General features: G+C 39.3%; 1 protein-coding gene and 1 pseudogene across 6 annotated transcripts; both read right to left on the bottom strand.

Annotated features, from left to right (window-relative positions):
• Positions 1–301: 301 nt before the first annotated feature.
• Positions 302–5,494, bottom strand: LOC133914778 (tropinone reductase homolog At5g06060-like; annotated as a pseudogene).
• Positions 5,495–13,586: 8,092 nt separating this feature from the next.
• LOC133916431 (replication protein A 70 kDa DNA-binding subunit B-like) lies at positions 13,587–22,423 on the bottom strand. 6 transcript variants are annotated; one of them, XM_062360101.1, is made up of 15 exons: positions 21,846–22,423; positions 18,997–19,140; positions 18,806–18,950; positions 18,604–18,728; positions 18,395–18,491; positions 18,163–18,290; positions 17,987–18,068; positions 17,771–17,885; positions 17,518–17,669; positions 17,334–17,437; positions 17,121–17,201; positions 14,151–14,200; positions 14,011–14,074; positions 13,836–13,921; positions 13,587–13,736 (listed from the first exon to the last, which is right to left on the bottom strand). In XM_062360101.1, exons 4-13 carry the CDS (start codon positions 18,680–18,682, stop codon positions 14,033–14,035), a joined length of 930 nt encoding a protein of 309 aa, XP_062216085.1. In that variant the 5' UTR covers positions 18,683–18,728; positions 18,806–18,950; positions 18,997–19,140; positions 21,846–22,423; the 3' UTR covers positions 13,587–13,736; positions 13,836–13,921; positions 14,011–14,032. The 6 variants fall into 6 exon arrangements, with proteins under 6 accessions (XP_062216085.1, XP_062216083.1, XP_062216082.1 ...); XM_062360099.1 differs by adding an exon at positions 19,707–19,994 and having other exon boundaries at positions 13,588–13,736; positions 18,604–18,950; positions 21,846–22,422; XM_062360098.1 differs by having other exon boundaries at positions 13,588–13,736; positions 18,604–18,950; positions 21,846–22,422.
• Between the last annotated feature and the right edge of the window lie 906 nt (positions 22,424–23,329).

Genomic DNA, 23,329 nt, shown 5'->3' with positions numbered 1-23,329 from the left:
AGGACATGAAAGTGATGAAACCAAACAGCAAACGTCTAAGAACCTATCACAGATGAATTAAGTGGCACAACAGGTAGGCGCCCTCGCAAATTCAGGACAAACCTATCACAGAGTACTGCACAAATCTAACACAATCGTCTTCACATGGTTCTGGAAGCATTGTACAAAGGGGCGTAACCATGGATGGATTCGTGATACGCTCACTTTCACATACATACTAGGTTTATTCTAACCTCCATGAACACCAGCGGCTACGGCCGTTTCCTCGACAGCAAGGAACATATAGCCTCTGCGGCTCTGCCTAGTTGTTTGTTAGAAAGAACCCATTGACAAACATACCTCCATCCACCAGGATGGTCTGGCCGGTAATGTAAGTAGCACCAGGCATGCAAAGAAAAGCTAGTGACGATATTTTCTTCTGGTTCTCCGACGCGTCTAAGCGGGGTTCGACTCACAACTTGCTCCACAAAATCCGGGGCAGGCCCAGTAAGGCATGGACAGATGTACATAAAAAAAATTAATATATATATATATATGTATATATATATATATCAGGTATCTTGGCCACGATGCGGCCTAACTACCCAAGGCCACGCGCCCACGCGCCACCATCCCACAACATCATCTGATGCATGACTATTTGAGATGTACACGCACGAACCTGGTAGAGGCAGGGCACATATACTGAGATGGAAGGTGGGGTCGGGGCACAACGATGGCGTGGGCGCAAGCGTGAGCACGAGCCATGCGGAGGTGGGAAGCAGCGCCGGTGGGGGCTGCTGGGCTAACCTCAAGACCATATTCGCGCTCTGCGAGGGCAGCGCCGGTGACCGTGGCGGAGACGGCTTTGGTAATAGCTCATCCAACGCCAGCCTCTCTCCATCACATCCATGGAACGATCAGGAGCATTAATTTGATTATTTTTTTCCCCATTGTTGTTAAGAGCTACAATATGTGGTTAGCTTGGGAAGGAAGGGTGTTCAAATTTGTTGCTTGGTTCATTTTTTGGGGAAGAGATGTTGTGCGGTTCTCTCACACATTTTGTTCTTAGTGCCTGTACAAAATTATATTGCCATGAGTTTTTTGTCCTTCAAGACAAAACACGAGTCTCACTCAGAATGTCAATCCTCTCCTTATGAGGATCTTGAAATAAAAGGATCTCAAAAGAATCATGTTGTTTCCTATGAAGCTCCTACACTCCATACATGATGTAAATACCATTATGCAAAGCAAGTAGAGCAAATATGGTTCTGCATAACTTTATGTTGAAAGGAAATGGAAGAGGAGTACGAGAAGACGCAGCTCTGCTCCTGCATCATAGTGGACCAAATCATATGAAGGTTGAGGTATGTGCTAAATCAAATGGAAGTTATCTTAGCTTTTTGTATTATCTTATGTGCATCCTCCTTGTATAATGAGATTGATTCCCTTACCAGTTACCAATACTAACATTCTAGATATTGTATTTGTTACAAGAGTGTAAACTTTACATTATGTTCTCACAATCTATAGGGAAAACCTAACACTCTTTACACTTTACATTATGTTCTCACAATCTATAGGGAAAACCTAACACTCTTTACAATTCATTACCATCTAGTGCTTGAATTACCTTAACCTTTTACCATAGATCGAGGCGATCAGCTACAAATAACCAAAGCCAATTTGATATGTAGAAAGTTGAATTTTCACATCCATCGTAAACAGAAACTTGAAAGCAATAAAGAAGGGGATCAGCTGTACCTGTACTAGTGCGTGTCTTGCTGCGTCTGGAGCTCGGTCTGGAACTTGGTCTTGCAGGTGTCGAGCGGGTAGAGCTCGGTGGTACTTAGGAGCGAGCCGGCCGCCCCAGACATGGCCTCCACGAGGCTCTCCCAATCCACCCCGCTGCCGCCCAGGTAGTACCGTACTATTTGAGGGCACTGTACTAAAATACACGCAACCAGAAAATTACATCTATTTTCCCTTGACAGACATAATTTTTTTCGAGATTCTCAAATCAAATTGTTCTCTTAGAATTGTGTTAAAAAAATCCATATGTTTGAAACAAGTGGAATATATACCTCATACTTAGTGATTATTGATATTTTTCTAATTTCCATAAAATTCTCAAGTTCCAAACATGGCTACATTTAAAAGTAGAGCATTGCTAGCACCTGAACGTCTGGTCCATCAAACGCTCCAACAGTCCATTGCAACATTGAAAATAACATCTGCAACATCAGAATGATTGTTTGCAACATCAAAAAATATGCATCAAAATAACACATTGTATACATCCGATCCAGGAGAAAAATTACCACCGTAATATTATGACTTGTTTCATGAAAAATACCACAACATTACGACTTTCATGCAAAACCTATGTGTTCACTTGACCTTGATCTCATCGCATGAGATCTTGAATGAGTTTCACTCTTTGATCAATCCTACTGTAAAAATGAAAAGGTCCCTAATCTTATAAAATCGAGTTTCCTAACCCTAAATCACAACACCAGTCACACAAACAATTGCAACATCCAACAATTACTATTGTAACATCTCAAAACACATATTGGAACATCCCAAAAACTAGCAACATTTAAAACTAGCTATGGAAACACTCAATCAAACAATTTTACAACAACCATAAGCTTGCAACGTTCAACAAGCATAACTGCAATATTCTTGAAGTATGAATGCAACATCTAAAAATTAGAACAGAAAAGTGCAAAAGGCTACAACAACCCGATAACAAGCTTGCAACAAATGAAGAGAGAAGTTGCAACAAATGGAGAAACCAGTTGCAACACCGCCTTGTTTGGTCTCCGTCTTGTTGCGACAAATCGAGGCTGCTACGACCTCTTCATGCAGGTGACCATCACTCTCTTGAGTTCCCTGCCGCACCGTATCATTCATGGGGCACGTGCAGGGGAGAGGGGCTGGAGAGAGAGAGAGAGAGAGAGAGAGAGAGAGAGAGAGAGAGAGAGAGAGAGAGAGAGAGAGAGAGAGGCCATGGGCCATGGCATGCTGTGGTCTGGTGCTCTTGATGGAGAATTGGAGACATAGAGTTGAAAGCAGGGTAGGAGACAACTGATGAGGATGAGAACTACTAGTTGATGTCTGGATGGACATGAGCTATTTATTGTTTTTGGTTACCAGAAACTTCAGATCCGGTCTTACCAAAGCATGGGGAACACGTGCATTGCCAATGCACTGGGGCCGTCCATTTCATCAGATTGCAGTAGATGGCAGATGATGCGTTCGGGAGTGAATAGCTTGTATCGGATGTAAGAGTCTAAGCATTTCCATTAAAAATATGTTGTTTATCTAAGTTATTTGCAAAAATAATCATTGTTGTCTCCACATTGGAGCAGTAGAGTAAGTACGGAGTTGGACTACAGAAAGAATAGAAAGGATCAACGAACAAATTGAGAGAGAAATATGCATGGGTCTCAATTAAGGGTCTCATTTGCTAATATGATTAACTTCCTTAATTGAAGATTAATTCACTAATTAAAAATCTAATCAGAAAATGGGGCCCTTAATTGATGAGGGCCCTGTGCGGTCGCCAACCTTACACTTGCTGATTTATGGCCTTGTTGCCGTAGTCCCCTGCCGATGGCAGTAGCCGAGGTGCCGAGGCAAGGAGAACGAGGAGGAGATGGTTATTGAGGATGAAGGGAATAGAGGTTTGTTTTTGTGCGAGGGGAAGGGTGGAGGCGGAAGCAGGCATGACGGCGGCAGACAACGGTAGGGTGATGGAGTTGAGGGGTGGTAGCGATGGGGTGACCGATTCGTGGTGAAACTATATATGAGAATCGGTGCTAGCCCATGGGTTGAAAACCATTTGGACCCGAAAAGTTGGAACTCAAACTCAAACCAAATAAAATAAATCAAACCAGTCTCATAGTGCACCCAAACCAAATCAGCCCGTTAGCTATGTCAGCCCATTTCAATCCATTCAAACTCAAACTATATTGGAATCCAAACTGTTAAAACCATTGCCTTTCAAATCACTATCAGGATGACGTTTAGGACATCGACAGGGTTTATACGGTGACCCTTTGGCTAGCAATTTTTATAAAATATAACATTTCAAATAAAGATGATTGAATATACGAAAGTAATTTTCATAATGAATATAGTAAAATATATCTTACACTGCCGATCTAAGTAATTCTTTATGTATTGATGGCCAAAGTTAAAAAGTTTGATCGGTAGGAATCCTCAAACGACATACATTTTGATTCGAAGGGAGTACAAATGATAGAAGCAAGATCCTTACTCCTTCCGTAAGTGAAGTCTTGATGTACCACGGTGCAACGGAGTTGGTTCTTATGTTGCCTTTTGCCCATTCACATGCTAAGTTCTTGGTTAACTGGTTAATGGCACCTAAACAAGACTAGTAGCTGGTTATGCATGCCAAGTGTCCAAAGCACCTTATGTTCATGAATGGTCAAGAAAAGGAAGGTTGATTTAGTATTGAGCTACAACTGCTACCTTTAGTCATAGCATATATAGTTCCGCTAAACAAGGCAACTACTCCACCAACTGATGATATAAAAACAATGCTACCTGACCCAGATGATTTTAGAAGAGGATGAGCAATTTGGCACAAGTGATATGACGAATCAAGATTAGTAGCCATCAAAAATGAGTATTCCTCTGCAGAAAATTCAGTAGTTGGTTTCCTTATGTTTGTCCCCACATTGTTTACCTACAAGAACAAATGGAGAAAGCAAGCATAAATCAACATGAAGCATTCAGATTTGTGGAACGATGCAAAAACAAAATGCAGTCAAATAACAAAGTAATGGGACAAAGGCAAAAGAGAAAATAGAGTGGAACAAATGCTCAACCTGTAGCCTGACAGGCCAGTTGTATCCTAGTTCCCCAGAATTCTTGAGAGTTCTAAGCTAGGTTTGATAGATCTAATGAAAATCTTCACCAACACACCAAAATATCACCACCACTTAATATGGTGCCACCATCAAGAGTTTTGATACGAGCTTAACATTTCTCTGACCATGAATTCAACTATGTTATGCGCATTAACACAAAATAGAACATCTCCATAGTGAATTTCTTCCAAGACTTGCATATCTTTTTGTAATGATGAAAAGTATGCTATTTTTTCATAGTAACCTCTGTTGGCATAATACTCTATTGTTAAGGTGTAAAGATTAAAGTGAATTGAATTACAGGTCCTTAAACTTCTAAGTTTATGTCATGTGTGTGCATAAACTTGAAAACTGCACTTGGATGAACTTATAAATATGAGATAATGTAAAACTGAACCTAACTTTATTGGTAACTAGAGATGACATGGCACTTTGCTCTAATGTAATTATGTAAATGGCAATTTTTCATGCGATCATCATGTAAAATCAAAGGAAACCTGCTTTCCTACAATTTGAAGGTAGTTTTCACTTTGGTCCTTGGACAGAGAGTCATATAAATCTTCGTTTAGAAAAAGATTTGTATACATCTTACCTGGAAGCTGCAGGCGCATAACGATTTTTAAATAATATTATTTTATTATAAAATTATAAAAATAATACTCAAATTCAAAAAATTACAAGAATAGGTACCTGTTGGCACCCGGAGTGCCGACTATAGACCTTCGGCGCTCCGCATGCTAACATACTACGTGGCAGTGGGTCCGAGGACTTGTCAGTACGCAGAGGTGCCACATAGCTTTTTGGTGGACTGTGGGGAGAGGTGACAGATACCACATCATGGGTTGTCAGCACAGAGGCAGGCGCAGCGAGCCAACGAACAGTGGTGGGCAACGACTAGAATACAACGTTACATGATGAAGTACAGTTTACGCTACAACCAGAATACAATATTACATGATGGGGTACAATTTATTCAGTTATAAACAACATGATATAAGAAAATGTAACATAAGGCTAAGACAACACAACGGGATACATTACTTCTAGTCATACTGACTTAGAATGAACTGAAAAGACTATCCTAACTCTCAGCATCTCCCATCACTATATTGCACCTGTGGTGGTGGAGGAGGGGGAGGAAACTTTTGGTGAGACACGCAGGGGCACCAGGGTTTGAGGCATACGGTAGGATCGTCGATGTGGATGACCAGCTCGTCCTCCTCCGGAGGGATTGAAATATCATCAATCTCACGCTATAGGCCAAAGATAAGGTCTTACAGGTGATGGATGTACTCCTGTATGTTCTGTTCAACAAGAGGATGGACCTATATCGTGTAGTGGAAGCTCTCATCATCGTCAAACTCTTGCAAATACATAGATACTAAAGACTAAAATACCCTACAACACGATACTGAACTTGTTGGCACTCTCACCCTTTCAATAGGACATCAGAAGATTCGACAACCTCAGTTAATGATACCATCATACATCTGCATAACACAGTCATATCCATAGGAGCACTTCGGCTACTCTTCTTTCGGGTGATCGTAAGTCCTTAGATGATGGGGTGACCAAAACTCACTCTTTTCCTATAAAGTGGAAGTTCTCGAGTGGCTCCATGTTGTGCCTATGGTTTTAACTATACGAACCCTTTTATAGATGCACTACCACGAATTAATTATAATAAAATTAACGTTAAGCCTTACGTGTGACGCTTATCGTAACATTTAACCTTAATCCAACAATTTAAGATATAGCATTTTCAGATGTATGCTTTTCAAAATTTGATGATTTTTCATATGTAGCCTTTTCAGAAGTAGTCTTTTCAAACGTATCCTTTTCAGACATAGACTTTTCAGATGTAACCTTTTTAGAAGTAGACTATTCAGATGTAGACTTTTCAGAAGTAGCCTTTTTAGACTTAGGTTTTCAAGCGAAATATCCATGAACTTAGTCCATAAAACATCACTGATTTTCTGTATAAATAGCAGCCTAGAAGGCAACTTGTCCAAATAAACAAAAGCCTTCTCCTCTTACCAAAATGGCCTCTGATCCTCGCCCGAGGAAGTCAATGTTGGATCTTTTGCCTGCTGGGGTCAAAGTTCCGATGTGCTAGTGTGGAGACCTGTGTAGGGTTAGAAAATCCAATAACTTCTCAGATACCTATGGCAAGAAGTTTTTCATGTGCTCAAACTACGAATACAACCTATCAGAGGGTAGCATCCATGGTGGCTGTCGGAGGATGAACTCCTCAAGCAGGGATCCTGAGGGACCCCCTTTGAGATTCGGCCAGAGGGATGATTCTAAATCTACCTCGTACATGGATTTAATGCGAGTATAAGAGATGTAGGCGGGACGGGTGATCGGATGCTAGTGGGAGTAAATGCTCAAGGGATTTTAGACGGGTTCGGGCCGCACGGAGCGTAATACCCTACTCCTGTGTGTATGCTATTAATGCTCTGGGAATGCCTTTCTCTGGATCTCTTGTGTTACAAGGTTTTTTGTCTAAGTCTAGAGCTTCAGTCTTGCTTCGAGCTTGTCCGAACTTGTCGCGTGTCTCAGACCTATCCCACCTGTTCTTCTCCGGGGTGCACCCCCCCTTTTATCCTGTTGGGGGATGCTTGCCATGCCCAGAAAGAAGGGAACGAGTTCCCATGCACCATAAATGAAAAGCAACCGTCATGGGCTGCAGCTCGACGTTACAAGGGTTGAAAAGTGCGTCCCCGGCCGGTCTTGTCGCCCATTACGCTCGGCTTTAGCAGTTGTAGGAGGGGGGCCCACCGGGCAGCCGCTGAACCACCCCGCATGCCAGCTCGGTCAGAGCGGGTCTGACACAGCAGGGTTGCAGATGATATGCCTCGAGTCCAGTGACGATACCGCTAAGCCGCGCAGGGTAACGTGCGATGGGACCCGTCGTATTAAATGTCCCCACACCTTCCTGCCAGGCGGTGGCAGGGATTGATGTACTCAGTACGACAGGCGTGAGGGGAGTGGTTGGAAGTGACAGGCCATGCTCCCTCTTAAATGAAGCATCGGGCTTCTCACTAAGTGACACCTCACCACTGAGCCCTTGTGGGGTCCACCAGCAAGGGGCTTCTCAGGTCCTCGGGGAACTCTGGGTGCTCGGGGACTACTGTTTATAGCCCCGAGCGTCCTCTCCCGGATATGTCTCTTCTCGGTTCTCGGGGAACTCCGGGTGCTTGGGGGCCACTGTTCATGGTCCCGAGCGCCCTCTCCCGGGACGGTGTCTTCTTGGGTCCTCGGGGAACTACAGGCACCCGATGACCACTATTTATGGCCCTGAGGGTCCTCTCCCGGAACTGTGTCTTCTCGGGTCCCCGAGGGAAGGCGCCACGTGGCATTCTGTTGTCCTGGCCTTGGGACTCGGGACCCCTGGTTCCCATGTCACCGACAGTGGCTATCGCAGCCAGGTAATCACATATTATAGAACTAAAACACAACTATATGTTGTTTAGCACTTACAAATATTTCCTTCTTTGCTAGTCTTTGCCACTACTATATGAATTCATACAGTGGATCGATACTGAATAGAGTGAAGCAGGTATGTTCCTCCTGCACACCCAACACCGAGTGGCATGGAGACGATTTCATAAAATAGAAGCCAATGAGAGGATAGAGGTGACCCACAAACACCTACAGGAGGATGAGTAGAAGAGGAGAGAGGAGAAGAACCACTTAAAAACGGAGGCATGTGAGGAAGATAGGGAGCGGAAGCGTGAGAGGGCATATCGAGCTTGTGAAGCTGGACCTGAGGCGGCGAGGAAGGGAAAGTAACCACACTGCACTCAGTAGAGTATCAATAGTAATCGGCTGGTTTCAATTCTGTAAGTCATATTAGGTTTAGAATCGGTACATGTCTAGGTTACTTTTAGAATTGTATTGTACATGCCAATGTTGTCGTTACTTTCTGTATGTGGCTTCTGTAAATTTCCTAAGGTGCGTTAGGTTTGTAATCGGTACATGCTTATGATGAAATGAAAAATGTTTGAACATGCCACTATCATTGTTAGAGTCGGTGTATGGGCCTATGGTGCTTCGCGCACTTCAATATTTCGATATTACAAGCGGTATTATTTAGTACCGATATATATCTAACCCGGCCATATGGATGTATACTGCCTTTTGCTCTGGATGTACCTCATTAAATACATGATTCTTCCCAAATTAACAAACAACTAAAAAATATTAAAGAAAATTATCCAGTCGGCCCGTCGATTGTCGATAGGCTTGTCAGCACTTCAAATAACGATAGGCATGTCGGCTATCATCTAGCCCGACTGCCATCTCGGTGTGTATCCGGGAGCCTGTCAGTACGCGGAGTGACAACAGGCCTTTTCGGCAGCATATGCTTGCCAATAGGTCCTTAGGCTCACTGCCACATAGAATGTCGGTACACAAAGTGCTGATAGGTCCCTAGTCGGCATTTCACGTGCCGACATTGCAATTTTGTAAATTTAGATGTTATTTTTGTAATTTTCTAATAAAATAATGTTACTAAAAAATCGGCGCATGTCAATGTTTAACCAGAACAGGATCAAAGTTACAGAACATCATTAACAGCTATAAGCCAGGATTTGGACCTGCCTCAATTCACTTGTGAAAGTTTATAAGTTCAGGGACCAATGGGTCAAGACTAACGGCTTCCTACAATGCAGTTCATTCAAATGCTCCAGAATTGGCTTTCACAAACTGCAAGACCTAGTGCTGTTCATATTCTTAATTAAAAAATCCACCACCATGACGTTTTCCTTATTATTCTGTACTTTAAAACAGTCTTGTTCGACTTCTTATTCCTTTCTAGAATTATGCTTTAAGACAAAGGAATAAGATGAAATAGGCGTTAATAATGTAAGCTTAACCAGAGTTTATTCCCTTTGTCTTAATGGAATGATGCATAATTCTCTTGCTTGTTCGAGGGGGGAAAAAGGAATTATGTGTTGATTGAACAATGGAAAAAAATTATGATGCACTCACAAATACCACAGCATAAGCTATATGTCAACTAATCGGCAATGTTAGTCGTTTGATTGCACTGGGATTAAGATTGGCAGTTCACATCTCATTGTGTAGGGTTGAAGTATATTTAATTGAAAACCAAAGCATAGGAGTATAACCCTCACCACGTCAGCGGTCAATTAAAGGAACTGAAGAGGCGCACCCATTTAGGTACCTCCTGAAAAAACGTTTTAACAGTTTCCTAATCAACTAGGGTTCAATACTTCTCTACCTTAAAAATTACAAATGCCCGGGTAGAATCTCTCCTCGTAGCCAAGAAAAAAAAGTTAACACCGTTCATTCTGTGAGAGCATAAAGCCAGACGAAAATAAAGGTCATTAACAAATGACAAATAATCTAAACTGACATCTAGGATTGTACGAACCAACACTGATCAGTAAAACCAACACCCAGGATTATAGAACCACCCAGTACAAATCTATACTAATATGGACCGAATCAATGGTCAGATCATATATTATATTAGTTTAGCTTCAATTATTCAAATGGGCAACACTGAAAAGATAGACAATGAATTGCAATTTAATCATTTTCATAGTATTTTTCGCTTGAAGAAAATTGATGGTTCTGAACTTGTAGCTGCCAGTAGTGAGAAAACTATGACAATTTTCACGAGACCTGGTTCAAAAATTCGTTTGGGCAAAAAAAAACCGCTACCCACCGATTTTTCTAAATTCATGAAAACCAGAAAATTTGATCAAGATTCGGTGAGAATTCGGACAAATTCACGTGATCAAATTTATAAATCGGAGACAGAAACCGACCGAATCGAGTCAATGAAAACCGATCGAATTCCACCGAAACCCGAGCGAATTCTCCGATTTACCGATTGCATTTTCCACATTAAACGTATTTTGAATGAATTAGTCAAAAACCGGTCTAATTTTCTGATTTACCAAGCGCATTTCTCGAATTTCAATGAAGTTCAACAAAAAAAAATCAAAAATAGCTCAAACCTATAAATCAATAACTAATTCATCTGAGTTTCAAATCAAGTGAAACAAATTTTTTTTGGTTTTTTTAACATGATCTATATGATAAAAGTATTTATAATCATAAAAAAGTTAAATATTTTCTGTGAGAAAATGTATTTGCTAAACCTAGTTAAATGCATAGTTAATTCTTTGCGAATCCAAAAATCATGAAATCATTTTTTAGTCTTCTTACATGATCCTATATCTTTTAAAAATATATAAACTCATGAAATAGTTATTGTAACATACATGATTGTGTAAATGTGTTGCAACTAGATTAATTCATAACTAACCCATCACACCTTAAAAATTAGTGAAACCACTTTTATTAGTTTACTTATACTATGCTTTATGTAGGAAAAATAATGGTAGACATGAAAAAGTTAATTACAATGCTATTTCTTAATATGTTTACTTTATACTTATGAACTTTGTAAAAGTTATGGAGAAATTAATAAAAACTCTAAATGAAGTGAAACTAATTTTATTGATCCTTCTAACGTATACTCTACCCACACAAAAAATATATGTTTGCATGTTAATATTTTCCTTAACATGAACCCTACTAAATGAGCTGCACACTTTTTAAAGCATGCTTTTTCGTTTTTTCCCAAACTTCCTCTCCATGAAATATGATGCAAAGGATTTTTTTTTTGAAATGTTTTTTCACAGAATGTCTTAGATTGTCTCTAGTATTTTTTTTTGAATTTTTGTGATTTTTTGAATTCAAATTCAAAAACCGGTCGAATTCAGAATTCGGTACGGATCAAATTGATCGGTTTTCACGAATATCAATCGGTTTTCGATGAATTTTCAAAACCTGCCTGGCGCAAGAATTTACTAGTTGACAGAGTATTCCGAATCTTCATTATATGCAATTTGGCTATTTTCCTATTGATGTGCAAGGTATTATCAAGATTAGAGAAGATAAAGGCTGCTGGTTTCACAACTCGGAGCAAGGCATAGTTTACTGTTGACAATTTGAGCAAAGGAAATCCAGCCACAAAGTCCAAGTGCTAATGCCCTGTTTAGCATATTGTATTTATCGGTGCAGTGATGGCCTTCCCTGACCAGACGACGCAGACAGTGCGGTGGAGGTTGTCGCTGAGCTGGGAAGGCCATCGTAGTGGAGGCCTTCCCGGAGCAGAGGACGCTGATTGCGCGGTGGAGTCCTTCGCCAAGCAGGGGTGTTTGTCGCAGGGTGGAGTCCTTCCCGGCGTTGTTTGGTCGTGTAAGGGAGGTCGTCACCGATCAGGGTGGTCATCTTGGTTCCTTGGTGGAGTACTTCATCGATCAGGGAAGGTCGGTGCGATGCTCTCGTATGTCAAACAGGGGAGGTCGGTGTGATGGACTCGTACATCGAGCAGGGAGGTTGGCAAGATTGGCAATCAATCTGCAATTGAGAGGGGAGGAGACGGAGACCAATTTTGATTGTGAGCCGTTTAATCATGTAAGTTGTACGGTCGATACCGTTTGAATCTGTTATAACTTATCTATTTTATAAGAATATAGATATAGATACATAAAAGAACAAATTCAGCTGCAAAAGGTGAGTGAGCTTATCAGTCCGGTTACTGCATATTGAAATGAAGAGCTTGTGCGAGAGGTGTTTAATCCTGAGGATGCAGAGGATATTTTATCGATTCCCTTAAGGGGAAAATGCATGCAGAGGTTATTCAAAGGGCCTGTTCAGCGTCAAACCGGCGTACAGATCTGTGTGGACAACTTGCTAATCTCGATGGGCCGAGTTCTGGTGTTATGCTCACAATCCAACAACGGGCACAATATTTCCTTGGAAGAAAATATGGGCAATGTGTTGCCCGAACAAGGTAATAAAAACCTTTGTGTGGAGGTTAGCGCATAAGTCTGCCTACGAGGAAAAAGATTAGCACTTTGGGGATGGATATTGATACTAGACTAGGCAGTGTGCCTATTCATATTACAGTGTAAGTGAAGGTAAAGAGAGAGAAATTACAGATGTAATTGATTAGCAGCACATTATATATGTTTGTTGTATAAAATTATTATTTTTGTGGACAACAGGTAGCACAGTAAGGATTAATAAAAGTTTTAATTTGAAAAAATGAGATCATAAACATTTTTTTGCCGGCGACAGAAGTTTCTAGACAGAGACATTAGATTTGTCTGATCACACTTGTACCAGAAAATAAATGAGTAAGATATTGTGCTGTTTTTAGAATGGAATAATTTTTTATTTTCTAAATATCTGAGAATAGTATCTACAATAATAAATATATATACATCGGGCAAACAGTAATACACGGTACTGTAGCAGCGATTCGCAGTGCTATTGCAGTGCGAATGCCAGATACAGTAGCTACAGTATAGAGAGGGTCTGGGAGCCCGTGGATACGAGGCCCTTTATATATGTATGTATATGTATGCGCCCGCTTTGCTACAGATTTGATGAGGAGGGTGCTCATCTTTAAAAAAAAACTAGTCAGAGTGGCGTGCGTTGCTGCGCCCGTACTGAATTCATGTTTTAGAGATATGATATAGGAAAAGATATAGTTTAGAAACATAAGTATGTAGTAGTTGTATATGGTAAGTTATACATAGGAATTAGTCTCTAGTATTGTTATTTGTACAGAGGAGTACTATATTTACACATTGAGAGGTTAAAGATATAGCAGCAACACTTAAGATCCGGAAGAAAATGAAAGAGGACAATAGTCAGTTTTTTTCTTTTTTTTTGTGTTTTTGGATGAACCTGAAAAGAAAATGCATGTATATGTTCATTGGTGGAGGACTTACCGCATTAGAAGTTCAATTGGTGATAATTTAGTCTTTGAAGTGAAGCTTCCTTGCAGCATGTCTTTTACTACGAAGTATATTGAATTTGAGTAAATAAAATGATTCAACCTTTTTTATATGAATTAGAAACACTGAGCAGGGAAATGTAGTGAGAAAGAATACTAACTTGGTTATATTTTTTGGATCAGATGAATCTGGGTCTTCTTCAGTGAGGTGCCGTTTAGATGATTCTTTCACATCCGTAGCTGAAGTCTGTATAGTACAAAGAATTTATGGTTTGTCATGTTTTTTTTCCCTCCTGTTTGGTAATGATGTTGGAATAAGGATATGGTAATACTCATGATGTGTTCTACTGGCGTTGTTTCATCTAGATAATAGACTTTCTGTTTCTTTTTTGTGTTGTTCCTGTAATTATTTGTACAACGTATGATATTTATCCTATGAACATCTATTATAATATGGAAGCAGAAAATTTTTGTACCTGCGGAATATCAATTGATGTTGGGCTGTGTGTGTGAGCTGAAGTAGTTCCTGTGTAATTGAAAGCATGTTAGTCAGTATGTAGGTATAAAGTGTTTTTTTTTAAATGTAGTAAAGTATATATATTCACGTGGAATAAAGGGAAAGAAAATATAACTGATATATGAAACATTGTATAATCAATTACTGCTTCTTATTGTAAATAGGTTGTAAAATCTGAATGACCAAGATGAATAAATAGGGACAGCAGTTATAGGAATTAAAGCAATAAATGTAAAGTAAGTAATAGTAAGGTATTCCCTATACATTGGAAAAATGAAAGAATACTAAATTATAGGAGTTGAGAGGTAAATTATAGTCTACAAGCAGTTCTAACCATTGCAACAATACATTGAATATGGAGCTTTTGTTGATCTACATGGCACTTGTCGGTGTATCAGGAACCGGGGATCCCTGAGTCCCGAGGCCAGGCCAGCCGTCCGCCACGTGTCACCATCCCGCGAGGTCCCTCCTGCGGGATGAGAAAAATCTAAGTTCCGGGAGAAGGTGCTCGGGGCTACAGCCTCTGGTCCCCGAGCACCCCAGTTCCCCGATGACCCGCAGAGTCCAAGTACCGGAAAGAAAGTGCTCGGGGAGGTGCCCACTCGCCCCCGAGCACCCTAGTCCCCCGATGATCAGAAGAGCTAAGTTCCGGGAGAGAGCGCTCGGGGGGCTGCGTGCGGCAGCCCCCGAGCGCCTGGTTCCCCGAGGGTCAGTGCAAAAGTGCTCGGGAGAGAGTGCTCGGGGCTGCACGTGGTAGCCCCCGAGCACTCGGTTCCCCGAAGGTTCGTGCAAAAGTGCTCGGGAGAGGGTGCTCGGGGTTGCACATGGCAGCCCCCGAGCACTCGGTTCCCCGAAGGTTCGTGCGAGGGTGCCCGGGAGAGAGTGCTCGGGGAGGTGAACAGTACCCCCGAGCACTCGGTGCCCTGACGACCCAGAAGGGCCCCCGAGGGGCCCGCCGAAGAGGTGTCAACCAGTCAGAGGTCCGAGGCCGCATTTAATGGGCGTGCGCGGCCTGACATCCTGACATCCCCAACTGCTCCCGCCGCAGTGTCAGTCCCTGCCATGCTTTGGCAGAGAGGCGTGGGGCCATTAATTGCACGGGTCCCGTCCCGTATCATCCGGTGTATCTCGGGATAACGTTGCCAGGATCAAGGCGTTCCGCCTGCCACCCTGCCGTGGCAGAGGAACAAGACAGGGTGGGCGCGCCGGGTGCCTCTGTGGCTGCTCGGTGGGCCCTCTCAACGGCGCCCGGCGCCAGGGCGTCCACAGTGACGGGTGGTCGGACGCGCGCCGCGTTTTTCCACCGCCCCTGTCACTTCGCCCAGAGGAAATGATGACGCCTTTCTCAGTCGTGGCGTCTTGGAACTTGTGCCCCTTCTTTCCCGTTCGGGGTATGTCGTGGCCGGCGAGTGCATAAAAGATGGGCGTACAAAAAGAAGAGAAGATTGGACCGAGACACCGGATTGACTCGAAGCATCGGAGGAGAGAACAAGCCCAAGCAATCGACCGTGCCACACTTAGACGAAGAACACTGCAAGCAAGCCTGAGCAAAGCTAGAACAAGGAGCCTCAAGCTCTTAGTTAGACAATATATTCTTGTAACCAGACATATTCCTTGAGGGATCCCCCTCAAGGAAAGTTATTGCATCCATACAGGAGTAGGGTATTACGCCCCCGTGCGGCCCGAACCTGTCTAAACTCCGGTGCATTTACTTCCCTTTGCACTAGGTCGATCATCCCCCACCACCGACCGTTGCATTTATTTCCACTTCCATTTATTTCTCCGATGAACTTATTCAGGATCATTCCCCCGGCCGAATCTCTAAAAGGGGGGTCTCTTGGGATCCCTGCGATAGGAGTTCACCCTCCGACAGCACTGTTCAAGCTAACAGACATCATTGTATTGGATTTCTAAAGTATTCACTATATCATTCAAAAAAATGAACCTTTGGTTAGAGAAATAATTCAAGTTGTAACCACTGCAAGGATACATTGAACATGTAAGAATACACTCAAAATGAAGCGTTGGTTGGAGGAATAATGAACAGAACTTTAGACAGAAAGACTTAAAATTCACTATAATCAAGATAGCAGAAAAGAAAATAGCCTACATGTAGTTCTAACCATTGCAAGCATACATTAAACTTGGAGCTTTTGTAGATCTACATGCTACTATTCAAGCTAACAGACATCATTGTATTGGTCTACATGCAGTTCTAACCATTGCAACAATACATTGTACATGGAGCTTTTGTTGATCTACATGCCACTGTTCAAGCTAACAGACATCATTGTATTGGATTTCTAAAGTATTTACTATATCATTCTAAAAAATGAACCTTTGGTTACAGCAATAATACACAGTTGTAACCACTGCAAGGATACATTGAACATATAATAATACACTCAAAATGAAGCGTTGGTTGGAGGAATAATGAACAGAACTTTAGACAGAAAGACTTAAAATTAACTGTAATCAAGATAGCAGAAAAGAAAATAGCCTACATGTAGTTCTAACCATTGCAAGCATATATTGAACTTGGAGCTTTTGTAGATCTATATGCTACTATTCGAGCTAACAGACATCATTGTATTGGATTTCTAAAGTATTCACTATATCACTCAAAAAATGAAGCTTTGGCTGTAACAATAATGGATAGCTCCTTAGGTAGAAAGATCTGAAATTATTGGTTAAAAAAGGTTAACGTTGTTTTTTTTGGCATGGTTTGTAAGGTTACAGAAGTAATAGCTGTGATGGTTTATTTAAAGGAACTATAAAGATTTTAGTCACTAACAGAGCTACGCAATTAAGCTAAAACATTGAAACTTCTTCTATGTAGGTAAGCTACTTTTTGGAACATGCAAGTTGGAGATGCAAGTTTGTGCAATAGGTGAAAGTTTGTAAAAAATATTTATGTTTAAGCATGTACCTGGCGTTTTGCTTGTTGTAGGTAGGGCAGGAACAATTGGACCATATGTATTTATTATGGATCTAACTTGAAATGATATGTCTGTTTGTTGCATGGATGAAAAGGAGACATTAATCTTTAGAGTGTACTTGTGTCCATATAATCATGTAATTTCTAGAGGTATTTCTCTTGGATTTATTGTCTAAGACGCTGCAAGTGTTAAAGCTGGAACACCTGTGAGTTCTTCTCCAGTGGTACCAAAGAAAACAATTTCAATGCTTTTTGGGTCTTCCTCATTGAAATTAGCTGGATCAATTGCTACTAATGTGATACGATACCTAATAAAGAAATAAGTCATTTGTTAGCTTAGTAACATTATTGAACTTACTATTTTGTATAGGATGATTTGTATGCTTACATTGGTTTAGCAGTAGTTGCAGCACATTTTGGACATCTATAGCCATCACCTTCTTGGAGCACTCGTTTGTGACATGAAGTACAGCCAAGGTACCACCATGGTTGATTAGGTTTCAGTGTTTTTATCACAACATCAACTTGGTATGTATTACCCTGCAGAGTACATGTATGTAAATACTTGTGATTATTAATATCTAGTATGAACGTAGATATTAAATTGATGGAAAGTTGAGAAACATAGCGAATTAGCTTACATATATCTTGTGTGGGTTGATGACGTCTCCAAGATCATTAATGGATGTTGATATGGTTTGGGTACTTGCATTTGGTGTATTTAGCCACGACACTTCATATGGAAATGCTTTGAATCTGTGTACATATAATACTTTAAAATTTTTTATAGGAATTAAGAATCAGCGAAAGAAATATTGGACTGTATAATATGTTATGTAAAGTAAGTAAGCAATTACCTATTTTGAAGTGCAATTGCTTCAGGTATAATGGGATTAATATGCCATTGGCATGTGGTGCTCCCCTGGAGTTTTAGTTGGCCTATATAATAGAAGTATTGTAAATTTCAAACAGTGCTTAGTGTATTACTTGCTTCTATGTATTTTTATACATATAGAAAGCTAAACGATTTTACCTTCACGTGATTTGCAAGTCACTCCAAGCAATAGAATAATTATTGGTGTTCTTTTGCTCTCTTCTATAATTTGTTCGGCGGGAAAATCTGTAGCTTGTCGACCCCAAAGCATAGCTTCAATACTTTCCCTGCATAATTGATGCACAATTTGAGATTGGAGATAGTATTAAATTTATTAGGTGTTGTAAATATTTTTTAATTTTATGTCACAAAGAATTATACTTATACATACCTGCCATCTGTCAAATAAAGTTTTCGATTTGGTTTTTGTACTCCTTTAACGTAGGCTGTTGTAGTATGGCCAACTGTAGTTAGTCTACCTATGATATCTTAGGAACCATACATATTGTTAGATTGCTTGTATTCATGAACTGTAAGTAATGATGATATTGTAAAATGGTAGTATATGCATTTTTATATAATGGGTGATTTGTAGAGTACCTGACATATCATTGATGTTATCTATTCTTGTCTTCAATATGTCAAAGGAAACTAAGGAGTAAGCAATCTTTGGAAACATCGGAGAGATTGTCGATGTTTTATGGACCTCAGTGTAATTCGTGAATCTGATTAAGAACATATGATCAACTGCTCGATAAGTCATTTTGGCTGGAAATATTTGGAAGTATTGAATGAAGTATACTTCCTCTTCTCTAAGTAGTGGTTTATATCGATCTACTTGACGCTCAGGCACTTGAGCTTCAATAGCTTTCCCCCGTGTATACAATAGAGTTAGTTATGTGTTTAGGCTTGCATGTAAATAAAAAAGGTAGTAACAAAAGCGTTACCTCTTCATCTAGTAGAATAAAATCAAGTCTGTAACAAAAGCGTTACCTCTTCATCTAGTAGAATAAAATCAAGTCTCTGTATTTTATCTGGGTTATTATCAAGTCTAAATTCAGATAGTCTTGTAACTCTTGCACATATTTTTGCTCAAAATGATGATGCATTGATATTTTTCAAAGGAGTTATTGTCATCTGAAAGGATAAAATCATGTGTTAAAGAATTACTTGGTGAAAGTATTTTAGATATGCTTTAAAGGGTATACATACACACACACACACACACACACATATATATATATATACACACACACATAGTACTAAATATATATGTACATAGTACTAAATAACTGTTATGTGTATAGCAATGTAGCAAACTCACATCTACAGAAAAGAACTTGAATTTAAAGTAATGTTGATTTCCACCGGGACACAATTAATTTAAAGTAATGTTGATTTCCAGCGGGACACAATTAAAAATAATAATTATATATACATATATATATATATATATATGTATGTATGTATGTATGTATGTACAGATATAGATATACATAAGGTATATATTCAGCGGGTCTATATATTTATATTCTCAAAAGTGTTTGCATAGGGGTACAAATCAATCAGTTTTGTTTTGCTATATTATATTATGAAGAATAGCTATATGTCCATGGTTTCAAATTTGTCAGCTACAGCTATAAGACAAAAAGAAGCTATAATATTTGATTTGGAAGCAAACTGCAAGGTGTTTTGGAACGTACTTGTTTGAAGTCAGGAGGTATTGCAGCAGTTATGTAAAATATGCATGATGGAACAATGGAAAATCATATAGATAAACAGCATAGCAAGATATTATCTTCATAATAATTAATATGTTGTGGAGGAAAAAGGATATATATATATATATATATATATATATTGATGTCCACTGGTGCACAGCTGCAAGTAGTGTTAGAAATACATATACATAAGATATAAGTTGAGATATATGAGCCATAAAACAACAGATATGCTCCTCCTTTTAGTTTGATCGAACTCAGTAAGATAGTCTGCATTGCACAGGATCAAACACCCCATAAGCTTGAGCTGAAATAAGATACTTGGAGCATATGATTAAATAATGATAAGATATCTGAATGTATCTGATTGTTAAAGAGTATGGTCAAAGACTGACATAAGAAATAGTTGCCAGGTAACTATCTGTTACCTTCCCTTTTTTCTTTTTTTCTTTTTTTTTTGACAGGTCCTTGCATTTTTCTTAGTCTTGGGATGATTATGTTTGATAAAATTAAATATAGACATCCCTGATAACAGCTGCTACTGATCATACATGATGTCCTCTTGTATTTAGTTTAGAACTGCTGAAATGAGATACTTGTATGTTCTTTTGCAATATATCAATTCATTGGAAGCCATAAAGGACATAGCTGCATGCTCTTTTGCAAAATATTCATTCACTTGAATCTATAGAGCATTGTTCTTGCTGTGATATTATATTGGGAGGAACAGCTCTATCTGTATAGCTTGAGATATATATGAGTTCTAATAGAGTAGAATCCAAAGTATATAGTTTCTTTTATTTATTTTAGAATTGGTAGAATGACATAGCTGCACTCTTTTGCAAATCATTAATTGACTGGAAGCCATGAAATATCATGCAAGAAACAAAAATGCAGGATCGAAGTTTTTTTTCTGCATAATTCATAACCATAGCAGAATTTTCTGATATACTACATTATTTGTAATCATTCCAGTAGTACCATCCTCATTCTCAATAAGTATTTTGAGACCTTGTTTTGATGTTACTCTTGATACGGCAACATAAAGTTGCCCATGTGTAAATACAGGACATTTCAAGTAAACTCCAACTCTATCAAGTGTCTGTCCTTGGCATTTGTTAATAGTAAGACCGTAAGAAAGTTTTAAAGGGAATTGACGTCGTGTTAGAGTGAAAGCCCATTTAGAGTTGTTTCCATGTAGCACAATGCGTGGTATGCATACATGGAGACCAATATGGGAACCTGTAATAATTTTAGCCTCTATCAGGTGTTGTTCTAATCTTGTAACAATTAGCCTGGTTCCGTTGCATAGACCTATTGATTGGTCAATATTTCTTAGAAGCATTACAGGAACACCTATTTTGAGAGCCAATGCATGTTGAGGAAAATTATTGAGTGATATAGAGTTTAAAAATTCAGGTGGATATAATATTGAGAAATAATCGGGTTGTTCAATAGAATTTAAGATGCTATCATAGCTGAAATAATATCTACAATCTCCTGGAACTCTATGGAGCATAAATAGCATAAATTCATTGATTTCATCAACTGTTAAATTCAAAGGAGATACCAATGCTCTTTTGCTAAGATATTCAATAGAATTGAAGTTACTACTGAATTCATCGTAGATAGTATTGGTTATTGATTCTAGATTATTGCTAGTAGGTTGTAATAGAATATCAGTAGGCAACAGTATCCATTTCTCATCTTCACTTTCAGAATCTATTTGCCCTGGAATTTTTCCATCACCAACATTTAGAAGCCATTCTGCAAAAGCTGACAATTTTTCTTTCTCAGTAGAATCCAAATTTGGATTCTCTAATCTCATATTGATTGTAAGGTTAAAAACTTTGAAATGTCACCATAACTAAGAACTGACTAAAGATGCACCAATGGCTTCAGCAGATGTCGCAGTGTTGACTACTGGTAATACTTATCTAAAATCTCCCCCTAAAAGAATGTTCATTCCACCAAAAGGTTTGTTTTTATTATCAGGATTTTCAAGTGAAAGGATATCTCTTAGACTTCGATCTAATGTCTCAAAACAGAATCTATGAGCCATTGGTGCTTCATCCCAGAGTATTAAAGAAGTCTTGTTTAGTAGTTCGGATAGCTTTGTACCTCGCTGTATATTGCAGGTGCTTGATTCATTGATATCTATCGGAATTTGAAATCTTGAATGTGCTGTTCTACCTCCAGCGAGTAACAAAGCAGCAACTGCACTTGTAGCTACAGGTAAGATAATTTTTGTTTGTGACCGTAGCTTATAGATTATGTTGTTCAATAAAAATGTTTTACCGGTTCCTCCAAATCCTGGGAAAAGAAAATAAATACATTAGTATCTATGATATATTTAGAAAGGTGTAGATCTTCATGCATTGAATATAAGGCGCAGATATACCTGACACAAAGTAAAGAAAATTTGTATTGTTTTGAATATTCGTCATGATTGAATCATATATTCTTCGTTGTTTGTTGTTAAGAGTTTGATACATCTTGTTTGCTTGTTCTTGTAATGTATTTCTATCATAAGATAATTCCTCTATGATTAATCTATTTCTAGTGATGGTAGAAGAACTGATTGATGGAGAAAGATTATAAGCACCTAAAGATAGTCCATTTTTTGCAAACATTGAATCTAGTTCTTGCATGAGCAATGCCATGAGATGTTCAGTAAGAATATTATATGAGCTGTTCTGCAATGTCCTACGGAGTTTATAGAGAATGTCATTAGCCATATATTTCCAATATTTATCAAATAGTAGTTGTATATCAGTAACACCACAATAGGTAACAATTGTCATGAATAGATGCCTCAATTGAGATGATGTTGCCCAAACAATGGCTTCTTCGAATAAAATAAACCATTCGGTATCATCTCCAATTAAACCTCAAGCTTTACATGCTTCATGGAATGTTGGATATGTGATATTTTCATATGTTCGAATATCTTCATAACATGTCACACCTCAAACTACCATAAGCAACACACGTAAGTAAAATGCTTCTCCGGTTCTAGGATGTATAAACCGTAGTCGGCCTATCTTGGGTGTTTTTACACCTCTTTTGGCCCATATTTTTTATCAGGGTGCCATGTCCATTTTGTAGGGAATTCACAATATGTTAGGTCTCTTGCTTCCATGTTTTGTTGGTTAGTGACGAATCATTGTGTAAGCATGGTCACTTGGTAATCAGGGTTATTTACTATGGCTTGGAGATTTTGAGCTTCATGACATGTAATGATATTCATATCTGGTAAATGAACATGGAGCTGCTCAACAGCAGGTGTTCTACTATGTATTTCAAACCCAAAGAGCCTCCAAAATGACTCGCAAGCAGATAGATAGCGAGATTTTATGTACTCAGCTATTTCATCTACTCCATCCTTATTATCTGGTTGATCTGTATCTCCATGTGAAGAATCATTGGATAATGAGTTGATTAAAGAAACCCGTGCATAATCAGGACCTTTCATCACATATTTGAATAAATATTTAATCAAATTAGTTCTGTTGCAGACTTCAACATTGATGTGAGCTTGATATTTTTTTTAAAGAATCATATTATATGGCACAACCCAACGGTTGTCCAATTGAATTCCAATC

Source organism: Phragmites australis, chromosome 4, assembly GCF_958298935.1.
Source record: "Phragmites australis chromosome 4, lpPhrAust1.1, whole genome shotgun sequence".
Lineage (NCBI taxonomy): Eukaryota > Viridiplantae > Streptophyta > Magnoliopsida > Poales > Poaceae > Phragmites > Phragmites australis.
Note: the sequence above shows the minus strand (reverse complement) of the source record. Positions and strands in the feature narration are given on the sequence as shown.

Coding starts and splice junctions, on each gene's coding strand:
- LOC133916431 (XM_062360099.1), bottom strand. CDS start 18,766: ATGACTTATCGAGCAGTTGATCATATGTTCTTAATCAGATTCACGAAT. Junction 18,492..18,603: donor TAACATCAATGATATGTCAG/GTACTCTACAAA, acceptor ATGGTTCCTAAG/ATATCATAGGTAGACTAACT. Junction 14,075..14,150: donor CATCAATTGATATTCCGCAG/GTACAAAAATTT, acceptor AAATAATTACAG/GAACAACACAAAAAAGAAAC.